We start from the raw sequence: 23269 nt of genomic DNA, 5'->3' as shown, positions 1-23269 counted from the left end.
GAGTAAATATGCACACCAACAATAGAAAGTACTAACAAAGTTCTTCTTGATTTGATACCATTTTCTCCACTTTGACCAATTTAAAATTTAACTAAAAAGTAGTAACTAGAATCACTGTAAACTGTAAAACAAGCAACTTGGGGCGAAGATGGAATATACAACAATATGGCACTGCAGAAGAACTCAGGAGGAAAATAAAATGTGACCTTACACTCGTTCAAACTATAGGGCTTTTACAGCTTTTCTTACACTGATTCACGTACACTAGCTATCTTGGGCATCTGTTTGTACATAATTGAGGGATCAACTTAACAACGAAAGACTGGCGCTTTTTTTACGAACATCTTCACAACTGCAGTACCCAAGCTTCACAAATTCTTACAGGTAAAGAAACTATACATTCCACTACTGCCTAATCCTCAACCAGACAACAGATATTTTTGTCACAGACCAAGAGCTAAGGCAAGCTCTTACATCCCTCATGTTATGCAGCACCAGTACCATCGGACTCCCTCGTTTTGATCACATCATTTAATAGCTCGTCTCCAGCTAGTTGCCTCAATCTATGGATCAATTGGGCTCGTGAGATCTTTTTTCTCTGTTAGCACAGCACAATCAATTTCTTATGATCTCTTTTTCGGTTACATATGTAACATAAATGAAAAACAAAAGAAAGCCGACTTAGACGGCCAAAGTTGCTCATACTACAATTTCCATACAGGGTGGACAAGAAAAAAAATACTTAAGGGAAAGAGAGAAAAGATGAACTTACCCGGAACTCGCTTTGATATTGACAGATCAACGCCATTTTTGAAGGAGGTAAGACGTTTGCCAACTTGGGAATCAGAACAGAAAATTCTACACATTGTGTAGTGGGCTTGTATACAGGAGTTTGATCCCTTCCAAAACCTTGTCAAATACCATCAAAATCCAAATGAATGAAGCTAGCTTGAAAACACACAAGAGGAAAATCCCAAATGAATTTACGTATTTTTTATCAACAAAACAAATCTACGTAACAATGATATATATTGAAAAAAGGAACACTAATTTGGCCCTTTACCTAGGACATGCGCCCTGAAACTGACAACGTAACTGGGAAAAATTCGGGAGTTCATGTAAGCCTCCCAAATTACCATCCTGGTTGGTTTTGAAAGATCATCGACTCCGGAATCAAATTTGTTCGAACTTGGTTTGAACTGTTTTGAACTAGGCCGAACTACTTCCGTTTTTCCCAATATCACATTACACAGCAATAGATGCCGGAGCCCATATTCATCCTCAGCTGATGTCAATAACCTGCACAGTATTCAGAAAGAAAATAATCAAGCCGTGTCAAATGAATTATGCCCCAAGTGGGAAAAAAAAAAAGTGAGAAAATGGTTAATTACATTTGATTTACATTTCACTCCCTGGGTTTGACATTTGAGAATTGGGTCAAATCTTTTCGGATTGCCGATCTGTATTTGACGTGAAAAATCTCAAAAGTTGATTTTTCTTACCAAAACTAACAAAAACTTGATTAGACACATGCGAATTTGTAGGTTTAATTTTTTTAGATTTAGTCAGCATCTTTTGACTGATCTCTAAAATTTCTGAGAAAAAGAAAGGAAGAATTGAAAGATCATTTTGTCCAAATTCTAGTAGCAGTGGTTGTTTCATGCTTACCCATCCATGACAAAATCCAGTGGATACAAATGTACCCCAAAACCATCTTCACCATGGTCCGACTGCCTACATCTTCGGAATCCATGGGATATGATTCCACAGATTTCGTCCCTAGATCCGCCATACCACGCATGCTTTATGTTACCATTCCCTCCACATTTCTTCACCATCTCAGCCAAGGAAATGCGGAAAGCTTCCAATCGCCCGTTGGGACCCAACCATGGAATTTTATGGACGGCAGCAACATTTTTGTCCTTTCCCATACCCTGAGCAACGCATCCATTGATGACTTTGTAACATGTGTTTCTTTCTTCTACTCTAGTCAATCCATTGCCTTTGAAAATCCCAAATTCCTCGAAAACCGAAGAAGAAAATGAATCATCTTCAGAATCTGGAATTGGGATTTCATTTTCGTCGATGCTGATGGAGACTTGTTCCTCTAGTTCACCAAAATGCTCCATCTATTCATCCACCAAACAATTCAACTGAGTTAGAATCAAAATCATTTGAAGTTGATGAAAAAGTTGAAATGAGAGTGCCGGTAATAGAACTTACTTTCTCGACTAGATATACGAAAGACAGAAAAACAAAAAGATGAAACAGAGAGAAAAGGCCTTACCTCTTGAAATATTTCTACCGAATTCTCGAGAGCAAAGAGGGAGACAAATGGAGTTGCAAGAATTCTCAAGAGCAAAGAGGGAGACAGATGGAGTTGGAAGAATGCTTCTAGTGGAAGGTGAGCACCCCGGTATACATATATATACTGGTGACCGGAATATTTTGTCCCCAGAATCTCCAACCCCCACCGTGCTCTTTTCTCGCCGCATGCCGTCGCGCATTTCCATGTTTTGCAACAAGCAAATGTCATTGAATAGGAAACTAAACTCTGTTTCTCATCTATTTGGGGTCCACTACGTGAATCTATTATCAAACTCTTTGTCCTAACTATTTTATCTAGCTTTCTAGTTTGTACGGTGACAAGTGAAAACACAAGCGATGACATTGCAGTATCACAAACAAATATGCAAGAAAAAGAAGAGAAAACAATTGACGATAATGTTTTAATCGTCTTTCACGACCTGACAGCCTATCTTCACTCGGCATAAAATTCTAAGATTGCAAAAGAAAACGGGCTATTTATACTTTTGCTGCTAGAGGATCCAAACTAGTATTTTGGTAATTTTTAGTGCAATACGACATGTGGGGTCCATTATATACGTCCTAGGGCATAGAAATCATCACAATTATTTTCCATAAGGGCTTCTAGAAAAATCTTCAAATGTTCTTTAAATGCTTATTTCTTTTTATCATGTATCACGAAAATTGTGCTCAATGTTAGTGTAAAGAGAATTTTTGGAGGTGTATTTAATTTAGAAGCACCATTTCCTTTAATTTGGCTTCAGGTTGAGCAATTTAAAACTATGTAACGCCCCGGTGTGATTCTCTGTCTCTTTTAATTTTACCAGTGTTAGCTTTCCGAACAGGGTAGTGATAATGCCAAAACTGTTTTTGTTGGTGCCAAAAACTCCTTTAGCGCATAAAAGTCTTGTACACTGCACATGGTACAAACATTTTCTACACTAGAGTTTTTGGCACCAACAAAAACAGTTTTGGCATTATCAATTGACAAACATAATCAACATACAAATAATGATTTTGGCAATCAAATTTTTTATGATGAAACTCTAAAATTTGTCTTTTAGTGTACCTTACTATGTATAATTTTCACACGAAAAGACAAGTTTTAGAGTGCCATCATAAAAAATTGGAGTGCCAAAATCTATGACTAGACAATGATAGTGTAACGTTCATGTGCCTTAGGCCCCGTTCCGCTTTCTCCAAAAACCTTCTTTTTCAAAAAAAATGTAATTTTAAACTCAAATATAACGAAAATAAAAAATAAATTTTTCATTTTTTTTTTGCACCGTTTAAAAGATCTCAATGAGATCTATCAAATATAATCCATATTGATAGGAAAATTATTTGCGTAAATACATAATTTTTGACCTTGAAATTAAAAGTCAAACTTTGAAAAAAGTGGAACGACCCCTAATACTCTTGTCACTTGTGTGTATATACGAATCCACTTGTACATGAGAAATCTTTATTTGCAATTGCTAAATTTCCTAAAATGAATTTGGGTTGAGCAATTTGAAATTGTATTAATGGCTCTGTAAGATTACACATCATCTTTACGTGGATAATATTGAATCATTATTTATTTGGTTCCACCAAATGATAGTGATAATAAACTGATAATGCCAACTCAAGAAATTAACTTTAATGTCCAAAAAATGTCCAAATCCACTTGTATTTAGAAAGATATTTATTCGTATTTGTTAATCTCTCTTAAAAATATGTGGGCCTAACTCGAGACAGCAATTTCTTAATGTTCATGTGAGTAAGACTTGGGGATATATACGAATCCACATCTACATGAGAAATGTTTATTTGCATTTGCTAAATTTCCTAAAATGAATTTGGGTTGAGCAATTTGAAATTGTATTAATGGCTCTGTAGGATTACACATCATCTTTACGTGGATAATTTTGAATCATTATTTGTTTGGTTCCACAAAATGATAGTAATAATAAACATATAATGCCAACTCGAGAAATTAACTTTTAATGTCCAAAAAATGTCCAAATCCACCTGTATTTGCAAAGATATTTATTTGCATTTGTTAATCTCCCTTTAAAATATGTGAGCCTAACTCGTGACAGCAATTTCTTAACATCCATGTGACTCGAGGATGTATACGAAACTACCTGAACATGAGTAATATTTATTTGTAATTGCTAAATTTCCTAAAATGAATTTGTGTTTAGCAATTTGAAATTGTATTAATGGCTCTGTAAGATTACACAATCTCTTGGTAGCTTTACCAAAACGAGAATTGTAGTAATAAATAGAAGCAAATAGATATGACAAACTCCACACATTAATTTTGCACCTATAAGGTCCACACCAAAGTTAAGGTAAATGACATTAATGATTCACAATTATGCATACTATTGGCAATTAAAAAGAAAATTTATTTTCACACTCCCATTTTGTTCAAGTACACTTCATTTTTTGTCTTTATTCATGTATAATTATAAAACTACCTTTCATATTTTTTTTCCTTCACACAAAAAAAGGGTAGTCATGTAATTTTACATCATTACAAAACAAAAAATAGAGTGCACTTAGACAAAAGGAGGTGTGAAAATCAATTCCCTTAAAAAAAAAGTCATAAGAAACTCAAAAATTGTGAGTGAATCCACAAATATATATGGGACCCAATCAAAAGCTCTTCATTGTTGTGCAATTTTGTGAGGCACATTATCTGTAACAAAAATGCTACTCGCATAATAGAAAGTCTGCACACACAGACAATCTATGCACATATTTTATTGTGGGGTTTAGTACGGATCCCACACATATGATTCGAGCCGTTCATTAAATGTAAAATATTTTTTCAAGGGTTCCTGTAAAAAATAACTCAATCCGATACCTACAGATGCTTGATCGAACCATCTAACTTTTCATTTGGATTTTAGAATAATGAAGCCCCTAAGTTTATTTGCTTCACAGTTTTATTTCTCTAAAAAAATCACCTCTCCTCTTATTTTTTGATTCTACTAGTCAATCTGTTTATATTCTCATATATATTTCATAATTAGATATCCGCCATTTCCCGAATATTCATGTTGAATTTTTTGCTTATATTATGTCCTTTACAGATATGACTTTTGATTCCTAATTTAATCCTGGGATGCTGTTAATGCCACGGGCAAAAAGTTTAATGCCACGCCAAAATATTCCAAATGTCATATTTGCCCTTTATTCTATTCATCTCTCGCACATATTATCCCTTGCATGGCTTCTTAATCACTGCTCACTCTCCTCCTGGTATGAGGAGCAATGGCCTCTCCCGCTCTCTACCTCTCCCTCGTTGTAACCAAATTAATTGCAAATTAAACAAGCTACATCATCGGCTAATGGCAATAAATTACTCGTGGATTTTCTCATAACAACAGTAGATTACTCTTCAATTTTTCCATCCTTTGTTTCTTAATCTTCATTTTTATGATCAAGTAATTAACAACCCAATCCGCTCAATTTTTTTGAAGTTTCGCACACGTCCGTTTAGGAAAATGATCAATTCAAGCCCCTGTTTGTATACTCGTACACTCGTCGGCAGACTCAGCACTACTTTGTTGCCCACAAATATCTTACCTTCAAAGGAGATAAAAGTTGGCACCTGAAATTGGATCGATGGTGATTGCGATAGGTGACTACGAAATTGATTTTTACTTCATCTGAATCTATTTCTCATATCCCAAAGCCTTTTTTCGAAAAAACCTCGTCACAAACTCGAGGAATTTGAGAAAGAAACACCAAGGAGGACTTCGACTCACTTTGGTAGAGATTCAATCCAGTCATTAAGGGCGGGTTGCAAGTGCTTGTTCTGGGTTAGTAAAAGGAGAAGGAGAGAGAGAGAGAGAGAGAGAGAGAGAGAGAGAGTGAGAGAGGGAGAGAGAGAGAGAGAGAGAGAGAGAGAGAGAGAGAGAGAGAGAGAGAAAATAATGGATTGGGAAGAGGGAGAAAGAGAGGCGTCAGGGCATTGGGTCTTCATCTTGGGATCCCGAGTCAAAAAGGGCAAATAAGGCACTTCAAATATTTTTTCGTGGCATTAAACTTTTTGCTCGTGGCATTAACAGCATCCTTAATCCTGGGGTGTTTCATTTCGAATAACAAACCATCTTCAAACATAGGACTTGACTAGATCAGTCACGAGCCACGGTTAATATGAACCTTTAAACAAAAGCAAGGAATGGTAGAGCAGTATCATTTCATGAGTTGAGTCAGTTTTTTAAGGAGTTCAGTTGCATTGAAGATGAACTTAATTTGTTTCCCACAAAATTAACTGTTGATTTTTTTCCCTTGTTGACATCCCATTTTTTATGGGCGTGACGGTTCTTAATTTATAAGGCCTGTGGTCCATGACCTAAATCTGATGCATGAGTTTTGTTTCTTTAATTGTCGGCGCATGAACATTGAGTCTAATGCAATCGCAAACAGGATATGGACTATACATATTTTGCTTAATTAAAAGGTGAGAACTGCAGATTGCTAACCAAGTAATCATAAAAAGAGATGCCATTGTTTCCCATCAGTAGGTCCGCAAAAAGTTTCGAGTTGTATTTCTTCAAGCTTAAAGTTGGTTACAACAAATAGAGGCTTTATTGTTCTAATCGCACTTTGCATGCTGTGTGCGATTGTTAATTTGTTTCTGGTTCTCAATGGTACAAAATATACTTGGATCATCAACAAAGTTACAGAAGATACATAGGTTTTTATCTAGCCAAATTTTGGCTTAAATGTGATCATAAATGTCTCCAAATGCTACATGAAGTGATGGAGGAAAAACATATACAACCAACAAGGGCTTCTATCATCAAGAATAGTTATACAATGTATTAACGGTCCATTTTTACATTTCGCTTTGCGCTCCCGACAAGTGACTAAAAGCAAATCTTGATTCGGATCTGCTGAAGCTGAAGATCTATACTGCCTGCTGCATCCTCCTCCTATTTTGGATCTGCTGAAGCTGAAGATCTACTGCTTCCCTCAAGTTGCTGCAGAAACAACACAAGGCTGATTTCTCCAATATGCAATTGTACAGAACGTATCGTAGCGAATTAAAATGGGTAACAACTAAGATATGCTTGTATTCTTCATTGATGCTTCTTTCTATAGTGGTGGAAATGATACTCTAAGGCAATGAAACAAGTTTTTTTTTTGAATGGCAAAGAAAACTTCATGAATCATAAATGATCAAAAGATGATAACAATGCAATAGGAAAAGAAAATTGAGTTGTTTGGGCTTAGGTTAAATTTTTGCAAGTACCAGCAGCGGAAGAGTTTTTTTTACGAGTTAATGATGAGAAAACCCATGATCTATGAAAAGTTATTGGTTGTACTTGGTGCCCACCACGTGGTGCTCTGTTGAGGGATGCTGGGCACCACTTTGCGATAAATATTTAAGCCGTGAGGTTTAAATTCAATGCGTTGTCAAACATCGTGTTCCATATTTGGTAATTTAACTTGTAAAGACTTCATGAAGCAAGCAAATGCTTTGTGAATTACTAAAACCATTTGGAAGAATTCAAAACTTTGGGAAAAAAGAAAAAAAAAAAAGATTTCATCGAGAAATACTAGTAAGAATAATACGAATAGAGACGACATACTTTGTTAGTAGTACATGACTTGATCACGTCATTTAACAACTCATCTCCAGCTAGTTGCCTCAATCTATATATCAACTGGGCTCGTGAGATCTTTCTTTTCTGTTAGAACATAAAAATCGAGTTCTTATGATCTGTTTTTTTATTGCATATAACAAGAAGGATAAACAAAAGAAATAAATGAAAATCTTTTTTGAGATTAATAAAACTTGTCTTTTTGGTGTTTAAAAAAAGATAAATGAAAAACAAAAGAAAGCCAACTTAGACGAGGAAAATTGCTCATACTACAATTTACATACATCCTATAGGGTGAACAAATTAATACGAAAAAATAATGGTAAGAAAGAAATGATGAACTTACACGGAATTCGCTTTGATATTTACTGATCAACGTCATTTTTGATGGAGGTAAGACTTTTGCCAGATTAGGAATCAGTACAGAAAACTCTACACATTGTGTAGTTGGCTTATACACCGGAGTTCGATCCCTTCCTAAACCTTATCAGAATAAAAAATAATGAAGCTTAAAGACACAATAGGAAAGTCCAAATGAATTTACATTTATTTCATCATCAAAACAAATCAATGCGACAACAAAATATATATATATATATATTCAAAAAAGAAACAGTAATTTGGCTGTCTACATCTGAGATTGAGAGTCCTGAAACTAACGACGTAGCTAGGAAAGATGCGGGAGTTCATGTAAGCCTCCCAAATTATGAACCTCGTTGGTCTCGAAAGATCATCAACTCCGGAATCAAATTCGTTAGAGCTCGGTTCGAATTGTTTCGAACCAGGACGTACTTCCTCCATTTTCCCCAATACTACGTTACACAGCAATATATGCTGGAGCCCACATTCATCCTCAGCTGACGACAATAACCTGCACAGTATTCATAAGGAAAATAATCAAGCCCTGGAAAATAATTTTTTCTCCAAGTGGGGGAAAAAAAGTCAAGTTCAACCAAACTTTCAATTAAAATCAAACAAGCCCAGGAAGGAGCACAAAGAAAAAAGAAGAGTTAAAATTTGATTTTGTCCAAATTCAATAACTAGAGATGTAGACAACTGGAAATGAAAAACAATGGTTATTTTATGCTTACCCATCCATTACGAACTCCAATGGATGCAAATAAACCCCATAACCATCCTCATTGTTGTCAGATTGTCTGCATCTATGTAAGCCATGGGATATGATTCCACAGAGCTCGTCCCTCGATCCTCCATACCATGCGTGCTTTACATTTCCATTTCCACCCCCGCATTTATTCACCATTTCAGCAGAGGAAGCCCGAAAAGCTTCCAACCGCTCATTGGGACCAGACCATGGTACTTTATGGACAGCCGCAACTTTTTTGTCTTGTCCACTACTGTGAGCAACGCATCCATTGATGATCTTGTAGCATTTACTTCTTTCTTCTATTCTATTAAATCCATTTCTTTTGAAAATTCCAAATTCTTCGAAAACGGGAGAAGAAAATGAATCATCTTCTGAATCGGGAAGTGGGATTTCGTTTTGTCGATGGTAATGGAGGTTTGCTCTTCTTGATGCTCCATCTATCACCCACCCCAATTCAACTGAGTCAGAATTAAAACCCAAATTGATGAAAAAGCTGTAATTAGAGTTCTAAAGGTAATAGAACTTCGTAGATATACAAAAGGCACAGAAAAACAAAAAAGATGAAACATAGAGAAAGGCTTTACCTTTAAAAAATTTTGCTTCTTCCTTGCTAATTGGAGATAGCAGAGAGGGAGACTGGTGGAGGTGGAAGATTGGATTTGTTGGAAGGTGAGCACCCCTGTATACGTATATATACAGGTGACCGAAATATTTTTTGCCCAGAATCTCCATCCCCATCGTGCTCTTTTCCCGCCGCATGCCGTCGTGTGTTTCCATGTTTTACAACAAGAAAATGTCATTGAATAGGAAACTAAACTTTGTTTCTCATCTATTTGGGGTCCGATACGTGAATCTATTTTCAAACTTTTTGTCCTAATTATTTTATCTAGCTTTCTGGTTTCTACGGTGACAACACAAGCGATGGCATTGCGGTATCACAAACAAATGGGCAAGAAAAAGAAAAAGAAAGAGAAAAACAATTGATGATGATCGATGTTCTAATCGCCTTTCACGACGTGACATTCTATCTTCATCCGACATAAAATTCTAAGACTACGAAAGAAAACAGGCTATTTATACTTTAATTTTGCGGCTAGAGGATCCAAACTAGTCTTTTGGTAGTAATTTTTAATGCAATACAACATGTGGGGCCCATTATATACATCCTATGACACATTTAACGGCTTCTAGAAAAATCTTCAAATGTTCTTTAAATGCTTATTCCTTTTTATCATGTATTACAAAATTGCAAGAATCTTTTGTGTGACCAATTTAAAATTACGTAACGCCAAAAATTACATAACGGCCAGGTGTGATTCCCTGTCACTTTTAAGTTTTAACCTGAATAGGACATGATAAAATGTTGTATGACTAGACAACGATTTTGTAACGTTCATGTGATAATAATCTTTTCTAGTTTCAAATCCCCCCAATTAGCAAAAAAAAAAAAAAATTACTATATACAAATCCACCTGTATTATTTTTATTCACATTTATTAATCCCCCGTAAACGAATTTGGATTAATTAAGGACTTGAAATTGCCTGGCCGCCTCTGTGCAAATTTATAACCCTTTTTACTTGGATAATCTTAAATTACTATTTAGCTTTCCCAAAATGATAGTTATAGAATAGAGACAAAATAATGTATATGACAGCCTTTGGATGTATATGTAAGTACAAATCCACCTGTATTTGGAAAGATATTTATTCACATTTTTTAACGTTCACCTATACATGAGAAATATTTATTTGCAATTGCTAAATTTCTTAAAATGAATTTGGGTTGAGCAATTTGAAATTGTATTAATGACTCTGTACATAGGATTACACATCATCTTTACGTGGATAATCAAGAATCATGATAATAAAGAGATGAGGCCAACTCGAAAAATTAACTTTTAATTAATGTCCAAAAAATGTCCATGGGAGCAACACTTGGACAACCTTTAGCAATTTTGTATATGAAAGTACAAATCCACCTGTATTTGGAATGATATTTATTCATATATGTGGGGCTAACTCAAGACATCAATTTTTTAATGTTCATGCGAGAAAAACTCGGGATGTATACGAATCTACCTATACATGAGAAATATTTATTTGCAATTGCTAAAATTTCCTAAAATGAATTCGGGTTGGGCAATTTGAAATTGTATTAACGCATGGCTCTTTACATAGGATTACACATCATCTTTACGTGGATAATCTTGAATCATTATTTGTTAGGTTCCAGCTGTAAATGATAGTGATAATAAACAGATAATGCCAACTCGAGAAATTAAATTTTAATGTCCAAAAAATGTCCATGTGAGTAACACTTGGACAACCCTTTATTGGCATTTGTAAAATTTTCTAAAACGGTCGAATTGAGTGGGACATTAATCTTAAATGATACTCCTATCTTGATAGCTTTCCCCAAACAAGAATTGTAATAAACAGAAGCAGATAGATATGACAAACTCCACGCATTAATTTTGCACCTATAACTATAAGGTGAGTAATTTCCACGTAAATAAAAAATTGAAATTTATTTATATGCTTGAAAAATAGTTATTAGCATTTGTTATTTTTCCCAAAATGAATGACGAAAAGTAATTAAACAACGAATCCTTGACACTAATGCCGTTCAAAAAAAAGAATCCTTGACACTAATTTTGGTGTCTGGGTCCACACCCAATTTAAGGCAAATGATATTAATCATTCAGGAGATGCTAAGTACAAAAAAAATTTATTAGAAAATAACTCGAAATACACTGTAGAGACCCGCAATTTCGTTTAATAAGTTTAAAATGTGTTATGTGGAATAAATGAAGGAATTGGTGGAGGATATTGGTTTTGGGGCTAATGTAGGAAGATTGTTAGTAGAGGGGTGTTAGTGTAATTTACGTGTGTGCTAGCATATATAGGTGTGTGTGAGTGTAGGGGATTAAAAATCCCAAGTCTCACTCTCTCTCATCTCTCCCGACCTCTCATCTCCCTCTCGGCTCTTTCTCTATATCCCTCACTCTCACTCAAACTCCTCCAAACCAACACAAAACCCATATAATACACCTTCCAATCTTCCATCCTTCCGCGTATTTGAGCTCGAATCGCGTTCGTAAGAGCTCGGTGGTTCGTATTCGGCTTGGTTAAGGAGTTTGAAGTTCTAGGGCTAGGGTGATCTTCTGATTTCGGCTTTAACCCTCGAGGTAGGGATTTCTCTCACTCTTTATATGTTCTTGAGTTGGTCTTGTGCATGAAATCGTGCTTTTGATCGTTGTTGTGGTTGTTGATGTGTTTGTTGTTGAAAACCCCATGAAAATCTGCTGAGAATTTGCTCGAACAACAATGTTATCGATACCTTTTGTAATTGTCATCGATACCTTCGTGTTCCAAAGCCCAGAAATCCCATTGTTATCGATATCCATAGCACTGTTATCGATACCTCTGTGTTCCAAAAGCCAGAAAACCATTTGTTATCGATACCTTCAGCCTTTATTATCGATACCCTTGCGTCTGGAAGATTTTTAGTCAAAAGGTATCGATACCTTGTCCCTTGGTATCGATACCTGTTGCTCATCTCCAGCTTTTCCTGTTTGCTATATTTTTACCGTTTGGGTTTTCGATCACTTGTAGCCATTCTAAATGACTTCTAAACATAGTTATTCGCACTCCAATTATTCCTTGGTCATCTTCGTTCGTAGGCTCTCGTTGCGTTGAACACAAGTGTCATATGGAGTGGGTTACCGTCCTAATGCTTTATTGGTGTGCCCGTTTAACTACTAGCTGTATTGTAAGATGTTCAGATAGACGGAGTGAACTCGTTAAAACTAAAGGTGTGTTTTGAAATAGAGTTGATTGTTAGATAGGAGGATGGATAGATCATAAACGCACGCAAGAACTTGACACTTGATGTCGTGTAGTATGAGAAGTGAGTTAAGATAACAAGTTTGGAAACAAAATGGAAATATGAATTGGCATGTGGACTGTCACTTAAAATCAATCTCCCTTTATCTACAGTCGTGAAATCAGAGTATAAGAAACACATATGACGAAAGGTAATATAGATGAGTGGTAATTGGCATACGGGGTCTTGATACCCGGAATTTGAATTGGCATACGGGGTCTTGATACCCGGAACTTGAATTGGCGTACGGGGTCATGAGTACCCGGAATGTAGAACGGATGTACGGGGTCTCAAGCACCCGGAAAGGTATTATGGGTATATGGGGCCCTAAGACCCAGAAGAGTTCTTAAGCTCACTATTCGGTATGTTAATTGAAGAAGAACTACTTGAGCTCATATTGGAAGTCCATAAGAGATGTACGGGGTCCTTAAGACCCGGAATGTAAGCTAATAACCGCAGAAGTGTGCAAAATGAAATTGGTCAATAAGAACACGAAAAAGATGGCTAATAGATCGATGAATGACCAATGAAGTGTCCCTTGAATCCTAAATTCCTTTCATGAAGTTACGTTGGTTGCATTCTCTATCGTAGTCTCCGACTTCATTCTTTTATGTTCAAATCTCCTCATTTGCATATAAAGTGTGTAGAGATTTTCCTACTGGGCATGTGTTTTGCTCAAACCTATCATTCTTTCAGGTACAACTCAAGAGTATTAGCATGGAGTATTTGGCGTGCATATCATCTCATCATTTAGAAAGTGACATCAAGAAAACAACTCAGATATCTTTGTAAACTCTTTTGAGAAGTCATAAATTGTAATTTTCATTTAAATCCTTGGTTTAAAAGTATTGTAATTATTTAACTTATCTTTGTCTAAACTTTGGAACTTTGGGGCCGGAGTGCCATTGTTGTAATCTTTCGAACTGGATCGTACTCAAGAAATGAATATGAAAAAGTCTTTTGGGTTATTATAAGTATACCGCGGTGGTTTTTCTTTTTAAAGTTATTATTATTATGTTAAAAATCGAGGGCGTGACATACACCATTTATGACCGATCATAAATAGTGTATTCCGGGTCATTTTCGGGTGACATTTCTTTGTAAATAGCACATTTGTTCACTATTATGCATACTATTTGCAATTGGAAAAATGTCAATTCAAAGGGCAAAATCCACTTTGACCCCTTGTGGTTTGGATCATATGCGGATAGACCCCTATAGTTCAAAAATGTGCACATAACCCCTGTGATTTAAAAAATATACGAATAGAGATCCTTTGCCGTCATGTTTTTCATCCATACTAACAGACACAACATTAAAAGACCGATATGCCCTCACCCTCTCTCTTGATTCTTCTTCTTTCTTAAATTTAACCAATCCATCCCCTATACCAAAAATTGGATCCGAACCGTTGATATTGTAAAGTTCTATGAGTATTACATCCATGCCAAAATTCAAGTCGATCAAAAAATGAAAACCTCATGGTCGAATCAAAATTTTTATGAAATTCAAATTTCAAATTTGAATTTGTCAAAAATTAGATCACAGGGTTATTGATAGGGGTGTCAAAAGGGCGGGTATGAGCCAAATTGGATAAGTTGTAAGTGGGTTGGGTCGTTAATAAGTCATGACCCATTTAAAACTCAATTAGTTATGAGCCTAATTACCCATACCCAACCCAACCCATTTATTTAACATCAAATCCAACAAGCCAATTAACCCAATTACATATATATAAATAAAATCTAAAATGACTTAACTACCCATGTACACTGAAATGACCATGTTACCCTGTAATGACCAAATTACCCATGTAAACTAAAATTACCAATTAGAGTCCCTGGTTGGCAACCAAATGTCCCTTTTTCCATCACACAAATATCTGCTAAAAATGAAATCGTCGCTGATGGGAAGGTGCTACCAACCGAATCGCAGCATATCTACTGAAATCTAAGCTTTCCATTCATAAATTGAATTTTCTCTCACTAAACCCATTTCGGAGAAAAATTTGGGACTTTGGACTTATTCAAAAGAAGCAAAACTGAGAGCCAGCCGTTTTACGGGAAAAAAATGAACAAAACAGCCCTAGCTTCAATTAAGTTGCTGAGAAAACCTCATTTAATGGTGAGAGAGGGGAGATCGAGAGATGACGAGGAGTTCTCTGTCATCCTTTTTCTTGTTTATGAGGTGGGTTAGTTTATGACTTGTTGGGTCATTTAATTTGGCCCAATTGAGATCCAATTAAAACCCACTAATAAATGGGTTAGGTAGGTTTAGGCTCATTCTAACCCAACTAACAAATGGGTTGGGTTGGGTCAATTTGTTAGTAGATGGGTTTGAGTTGATTAATAGGTTTGGGTTCAATTTGTCACCCCTAGTTATTGATATCTAATTGAGATAATTTTTACAGAGATACTCTATTCTTTATTTAATACATTATGAATAGCTCATATTAGATTCTAGAGATATGTAAGATACACTTCCGTTAATATAAATGGAAAACATGACAATGGGAGATCTATCCGCATATTTTTAAAACAACAGGGAGATATGTGCTGACTTTTGAACCATAGGGGTTGAATTCTCCCAAACCGCAGGGGGTGAAAGTGGACTTTGCCCTAACTCAAACTTGTGAGTGAATCCACAAGTTATCTATGGGATCCAGTCAACAGCTCTTTTGTGCAATTTTGTGAGGCACATATTATCTGTAACTGGGCATAGGCTGGGCTACGTCACTACCCTGAATCGGGCTCGAGTTATTGAGCAAGAGATGCAGCCATGCATGGCCCATGGGAAACCATCACAAAGTCACAGCAATATATAATAGAGCCAATTCTTTCTAGTTTACTATATGCACCCTACACAGAACAAAAGCAGAGTTGAAACAAACAAACAATACCATGGAGCTATGAGCATTGCTCATGAGGGCCTGTTAATTGGGAGCTGGATTGTAGATTCAAATTATGCATATTTTGGGGGTTTTCCTGTTTTGGGAGCCAAGTTTTGAGAATGTATTATCGATCTCACAACACACTCTCAAAACTACACTTTCGAGACACAATTGGGGAATCAGTCTTTGGGGGTGCTTTTCTGAAATTGTGCAGAGTAGCTACAAACTACACGATTAATTATGCAGGAAGGGATAAGTCACAAATCTTTTTTAGTACTGCATTGGTTTATTAGTACCATAAAGGGCTTGAATCTCCTTAAAAAGAATGAGATTTTTGTGCCTTAGCCTGATTAATTTGTCCATTGTAATTTTATTTCTTAGTTTTTGTTGTTGCAATAATGATATCACCAACACTTTGCGATATGTGGTATTGTTTGCTTCTGGTCATTTTTGGAAAAGTCTACAATACACATCTCTTATTTGGGTGTGTATCATATGCATCCCCGAAATGTTATGAATTATAGAGAAAATGTTACGAATCGTATTATTAGAAAGTTACGAATCGTATAAAGATTACGAGATACACCAAAATGTTATGAATCATAATGAAAATATTACGAATCGTACTGCTGAAAGGTTATGAATTCTAGAACAAAAGTTACGAAACACACTAAAATGTTATGAATGAACCATAAAATAGGTGCATATGGTATATCCTTTTAAGGGATGTGTATTGTAGTCTTTTCCATTTTGTAAAGCATACTCTCTCTCTCTCTCTCTCTCTCTCTCTCTCTCTCTCTCTCTCTCTCTCTCTCTCTCTCTCTCTCTCTCTCTCTCTCATACTTTGATCATCAAATAATAAAGTTAAAGAAGATATACGGGATTCTATCAAACAAAATTTTGGCTTAAATGTCATAAAAAGTCTCCAAATGCTACATGAAGTGATGGAGTAAAGACATATACAACCAACAAGGGCTTCTATCGAGATTTTTTTTTTTTTATCTGTTCTATCGAGAAATATTCGATGCTACAAAATATATAAACAGCCCAATTGAATGTGCTTGTTTTACTTGTTTATTTACATCAATATTTCTTGACGTGTTGAATGTGTTGGTGTGCTTGTTTTTACAAATAATGTATTCTTACTCTCTCACGGTATTTCTTGGTTCTGGAGTACTATTTTCTTGTCTCCTCTCTTCTCGGCGTAAATCTGGTGGGTGGTTGTTTTTGATTGTTGAGAGGGATTCTTGTGCTGTACAAAAAAGTGGAGATCTTTGTCGCACTGTCACTAAGACGGCACCGTATCCCTGTTCACGAGCTGCACGCCAGCGAAAACCGTGGCTCCAATCTTCTGCTTTTCCCTATTTTCCTTGTAAATAGTCGCTGTGTTCATGATTTTTTTTTTTTTTTGCAAGGTTTTTTGATTTCACAATTTGTTTTGTATGTAGGTGCTTGAAATTTGAATGAGTGCTTCAGCAGTATGGATCGGCTACTCGAACAAGCAATCCATGAAACAATTTTTGAAGTTGTATGAGTTGGTGAAGCCTTTCCGGTGTTGAACAGGCGACAAGAGCCGAGGGGACCGTATCGGGTGGAAATACAGGGCATTTTGGCTTAGTGGAGGAGGAAGACTATGAGCTGGATTTTGGTTCCCCGCAGCCCGTGTTTGGAGTTGCTGATTTTGGTTCCCCGCAGCCCGTGTTTGGAGTTGCTGACTATTGACATAAACAGTATGTTGGCCCAAGAAAATAAAGCCTAAGTCAAGCCCAAGTCAATAAGTCCTAAATAGAAGATATTTTGGAGTTTCTAAAAGACTTATAGAATATCTAGATTCTAGAAGATGTGTAGAAAAACTTTAAAAAATATCCTAGATATTTGTTGTAATTACTCCATTTCTCACATGGGTAAAATCTAGAACTTAATCATGTATAAAAATATGGATGGATTCTAGTCATTTTCTACTAAGCCAAAAAATTGTGTTCAAGTGTAATACAAAGTGCTTCCTCCCTACTCTAGTCTCAAGCACCCTCCCCTCTTCCCTCTTCTGAAAAAAAAAAAATCTTTCCAACACAAACTCTCAAATAATCCACTTCTTTCCAACAAATTGACCAACCAGGTTCTCCATCACCCGTTCGAGCTCCAAATTCAATAACTAGAAGTCAACTAAAAATGAAAAGTCAATTGACTTGTCTGGCAGATTACGTCCTGAATAAGACATGGAAGACCTGAAAGAACATACGATACAAAAACAATGAATTGCATCTAAAATTTTGCTTACCAGTGATACATCTGACCGAGAGAGTTAAACAGCTGCCACAAGAGCATCCTTCTAAATTGTAACACCATGATCTCTCTCATAAACTTCTTTTTGTCCTCTAAGAATATAAATACTATCCTAATGCTTGGCGGAGCCACATAAACTTGTTGGAATCGCCTCTCAAGAGCAACGTCTTTCTCAATATATTTGTTGTTGTATTCCTTAAGTGTTGTAGCACCAATACATCTATTTTTTTTCCTTGCAAGTATTGGCATGAAGAGGTTGGATGCTTTCATGGCCCCACCTTCAACCCGACCAGCATCAAGGAGGTGTATCACATCAATGAACAGGATAAAACGGCCTCTATCCTTGCTTCAAAATCTCCCCTATACTTGGACCTAGCAACCAACTCACTCTTATGCCGGCGAATCTACTTGGGACATCTCCCTTATAAATTTTCTACTTGAAACCCTCAACAATTGTTGTTTACCCGACCCCAGGCTCTCCAATAAGAACAACATTGTTCTTCGCCTGTAGCGACAAAATCATCATGATGCTGGAAATCTCTTTGTCCCTATCGATAATTGGGTCTAGGTACGGCCCCCTACAAGGTTGCACCTATATGTGTTCAACATGACCAAGTTTATATTCGGCAAACTTGTTCACCTCTTTCTCCACTGATTTCGTACTCAAACAAGCTTCAAGAAGATGACGTCTAACTTGAGCAACCCGTAGGATCACGAGGTCTACGACCAAACGTGCATCGCCTCGGGAATTTTGCAACTTTTTCGCTTGCTCAATCACTTGTACGAGTGCCACACTTGCTCGATACTCGTTTATTGTAAGTGTTCTATATTTCATTGGGAACTTCAAATTGTGGCAGACTCTAAACCTGTGTGGCATGTCAACCTCGGATGGGAGTTCTTCAAAAGCCTGATTGAAGACCCTCCAAATTGCTTGTAGAGCTTCTTTCCCACCATCAGCGTTGACAATTGCTTTCTTGAATAGGTCTTCGTGACTTAAAGCCATGGCACTGTATGCTGTGATTTCTCAGCCAGTTTATAAGCTTTGACAAGGGTTTTGTTGGTTTTGTAGGTGAATTGTTTGGAATCTGTCTCTAAAATAGCAACCAAAAACCTGTAATGAAAGCAAACAGTGAGAGAAAAATGTATGACAGCGGGACAACGTCAAAAAAATACCACTTTCAACATTCAAAAGTAGCACAAAACATCATATACCCAATTCAAATCAGAACCACTAAGGTTGTGCGTACATGGGTTTGTGTACAGAGCAAATAACACCATCAGCAATTCCCTGACTTAATTACCTTTCTTTGGGACTTGGTATACACTGTCCCAGCTCCAAGGGGAAACGGAAGGGGCTGCGCGCCGGGTATTGGACCCTGGCACATGAGCTTGGAGCGTAAGACCTCTACCACGTTAGCTAATCTGCTGCTCTTGACTAGGTTAAAACTTAACATCGACCCACCTCATACAAAGAAATTCTAATATCATGAAGCGCAACTATCCAGACCATGCAAAAATACTAACTTGAAAGTACAAACAACTCAAAATAAAACACGAGCTCTGATATAAAGAAATTACATCCATAGACAAATCATAAGCTGTGTCATTGCATTAAGGGCAATATGAAGGCTATTTGAACCGATCAAATTGAAGAAACAGACAGATTTCAATCAATGAGTACCAAAAATGAAACTGTTTCTAGAAAATTGAAACCTTTCAAGACCTCAAACATCTTAGAGATGATATCACATTTAGTCACGTAGTTGCAGGACACATTAAGGAAAGGTGAAGACCTTTTATCAATTTACCAAAAAAAAGGGACCTTTTATCAGCTTCAATGTGGACAGAAGGTCCAACATACTTAACCCGATCCCTGGAAACATACAATTAGACGACACAGATAAGTAAATGAACCAGAAATTTGCATTCATGGATCCGGGATCAGGAACAAAGAGAAGGTATCGCATTTAGTCATGTAGTTACAGGATACATTAAGGAAAGGTGAAGACCTTTTATCAGCTTCAATGTGGACAGAAGGACCAACTTATTTGACCCGATCCCTAGAAACATACAATTAAACGACACAGATAAATAAATGAACCAGAAATTTGCAGTCATAGACAGGGATCAGCAATTAAAATAATAGACATAATCAACTACATGTAATGCAAATTCGGATATTATAAGTTGAACACAGCTACAACCCACACGCAAAACAGGAAGGAAAAACACCGCCGAAGCCATCTATCTGTCAAGCTTCACGAAATCAGGAGTACAGAACAATAAGTGCCAAAAAACCACACACACAGCAGCGCGTGTTCGCCAGAACCTTCATGGAGGTTATGCACTTACCTATAACTGCAACGAGCAAAGCTCGCTAACACCTTATTTCACCAGAGAAGCACTCCAAAATCGGTACATAAACACACACTGCAAGACCTGAGGTCAGTCCAACTATTCGCCAAAACAAGTCATGCTCAACTACTCTTTTTTTTAAATTACACCTTCACAACTGAAGTCCAGCTTCACAAATTCTTACTTGGAAACTTTAATTTTGGCTTCCAAAAGCAAACATTGAAGATAAACTACCTTCTGGAGATTCCCTCAATTTGGAACATCAAGTAAACGTTTGGGTAGACATGATTTCTTCCACCGTTTTGATACGACTTTCTTCGTTTTGTGAAAGAACAGTTTTTTTGTTTTTTTTTTGGTAAGTAATTTCTATTATACAAACACACCCAAAAAAGAAAGGCAAGGGGATAGCCTTGAACCCCACAACAACTACAAGCAGGAGGCAAACACAAGAAACCTATATCTGTACATTCTCAGACATAACCACAACAGGTAAAGAAACTATACATTCCACTCCTGCCTAATCCTCAACAAGCCGGCAGAAATTTTGGTCACAGACCAAGAGCTAAGGCAAGCTCTTACGTCCCTCAAAATGTTACGCAGCAGCATTACCATCGGACTCCCTTGTTTTGATCACGTCATTTAATAGCTCGTCTCCAGCTAGTTGCCTCAATCTATGGATCAATTGGGCTCCTGAGATCTTTTTTCTCTGTTAACACAGCACAATCAATTTGTTATGATCTCTTTTTTTGGTTACATATGTAACATAAATGAAAAATGAAAGAAAGCCGACTTAGAAAGAAAAAATAAGAGAGAAAGAAAAGATGAACTTACACGAAACTCGCTTTGATATTTACGAAGCAACGCCATTTTTGAAGGAGGTAAGACGTTTGCTAGCTTGGGAATCAGAACAGAAAACCCGACACATGGTGTAGTGGGCTTGTATACAATAGTTCGATCCCTTTCGAAACCTTTTCAAATAACATCAGAATCCAAATGAACGAAGCTTGAAAACAAAATAGGAAGGCCCAAATGAATTTACAATTTTTGCTCTAAAAAACAATTTAATCCACGTAACGACGATATATTCAAGAAAGAAACAATAATTTGTGTCTTTACCTCGGACATTGTGAGCCCTGAAACTAACAACATAGCTGGGAAAGATACGGAAGTTCATGTAAGCCTCCCAAATTACAATCCTTGATGGTTTCGAAAGATCATCGACTCCGGAATCAAATTCGTTCGAACTTGGTTTGAACTGTTTCGAAGCAGGACGTACTTCCTCCATGTTCCCCAATATCACATTACAGAGCAAAAGATGCCGGAGCCCATTTTCATCCTGAATTGATGACACTAATCTGCACAGTATTCAGAAAGAAAATAATCAAGCCGAGCCAAATAAATTATTCCCCAAGTGGGAAAAAAAGTGAGAAATGGTTAATCGCATTGATTTACATTTCTGGTGGCTACTTTCAGTTGTTATTATTACTTTATTATTTTTTTGTTAATTTCTCAACCGTTTCAAATCTTTTAGGATCGCCGATCAGTCTTTGGCGTGAAAAATCTCAAAAGTTGAATGTTTGTGACCAAGGCTAACATAAAGTTGATTAGAGACACTCAAACATGTACTTGTTTTTTAGATTTAGTCAGTATTTTTTTTTTTTACTGATTTCTAAAATCCTCATAAAAAAGGTTCAATTAAAATCAAACAAGCCTTGGAAGGAAGAAAAGAAAAGTTAAAAGTTGATTTTGTACGTCCAAATTCAATAACTAGAATTGTAGTCAACAGAAAATGGCAAACGATAGTTGTTTCATGCTTACCCATCCATGACGAACTCGAGTGGATACAAATATACGCCATAACCATCCTCACCATTAGTATATGATTGTCTGCATCTTCGGAACCCATGGGATATGATTTCACATATTTCGTCCCTTGATCCCCCATACCATGCGTGCTTTACGTTACCAATACCTCCACATTTCTTCACCATCTCAGCCGAGGAAATGCGGAAAGCTTCCAACCGTCCGTTGGGACCGGACCATGGGATTTTATGGATGGCCGCAACATTTGTGTCCTTTCCCACGCCCTGAGCAACGCATCCGTTGATGACTTTGTAACATTTGTTTCCTCCTTCTATTACCGTCAACCTGTTTCTTTTGAAAACCTCAAATTCATCGAATACCGAAGATGCAAATGAATCATCTTCGGGATCTGGGAGTGGGACTTCATTTTCGTTAATGCTAATGGAGGTTTGGTCCTCTAGATCACCAACATGCTCCATCTATTCATCAAACACCAAACAATTCAACTGAGTTAGAATCAAAACCATTTGAAGTTGAAAAAGTTGATATATACACAAAAGTCAGAAAAACATGCAAAAATATGAAAGAAAGCATAAGCCTTACCTCTGAAAATTCTTGTTTTCTCCTGGAGATTCCAGAAAGCAAATAGAGAGATAGGGTATAGAGGATTGATTTTAGGGGAATGGTGGGTACGTATATATAATGTTGGCGGGAATCTTTTGTCCCCATAATCGATCTCCCCCCAACCGTGCTCTTTTTTGCCCCCATGCCGTCGTGTATTTCCATGTTTTGCAACAAGAAAGATCATTCGATCATCTATTTGGGATCTGCTACATGAATCTAATTCCAAATTCTTTGTCGTGATTTATTAGCTAGCTTTCTACTTTCTATGATGACAACACAAGTAATGGCTCTGCGGTATCACAAACAAATATGCAAGAAAAAGAAGAGAAAAACAATTGATGACAATGCTTTGATCGTCTTTCACAAACTGACATTCTCCCTTCACTCGACATGAAATTCCAAG

The 23269-nt window shown here is 36.7% G+C and overlaps 2 protein-coding genes across 2 annotated transcripts; both read right to left on the bottom strand.

Annotated features, from left to right (window-relative positions):
• Nucleotides 1-484: 484 nt before the first annotated feature.
• LOC131309610 (probable inactive poly [ADP-ribose] polymerase SRO2) lies at nt 485-2513 on the bottom strand. The gene is made up of 6 exons (XM_058336218.1): nt 2288-2513; nt 2224-2231; nt 1669-2129; nt 1064-1299; nt 773-909; nt 485-598 (listed from the first exon to the last, which is right to left on the bottom strand). The coding sequence occupies exons 1-6, from the start codon at nt 2511-2513 to the stop codon at nt 485-487; spliced, it is 1182 nt and encodes a 393-aa protein (XP_058192201.1).
• A 16662-nt stretch (nt 2514-19175) lies between these two features.
• LOC131309609 (probable inactive poly [ADP-ribose] polymerase SRO2) lies at nt 19176-23028 on the bottom strand. Its single transcript, XM_058336217.1, has 9 exons — nt 22846-23028; nt 22258-22721; nt 21556-21794; nt 21271-21407; nt 21049-21145; nt 20437-20442; nt 20094-20144; nt 19907-19957; nt 19176-19195 (listed from the first exon to the last, which is right to left on the bottom strand). Exons 1-9 carry the CDS (start codon nt 23026-23028, stop codon nt 19176-19178), a joined length of 1248 nt encoding a protein of 415 aa, XP_058192200.1.
• Between the last annotated feature and the right edge of the window lie 241 nt (nt 23029-23269).

The sequence above is a fragment of the Rhododendron vialii genome, chromosome 12a (genome assembly GCF_030253575.1).
Source record: "Rhododendron vialii isolate Sample 1 chromosome 12a, ASM3025357v1".
Lineage (NCBI taxonomy): Eukaryota > Viridiplantae > Streptophyta > Magnoliopsida > Ericales > Ericaceae > Rhododendron > Rhododendron vialii.
Note: the sequence above shows the minus strand (reverse complement) of the source record. Positions and strands in the feature narration are given on the sequence as shown.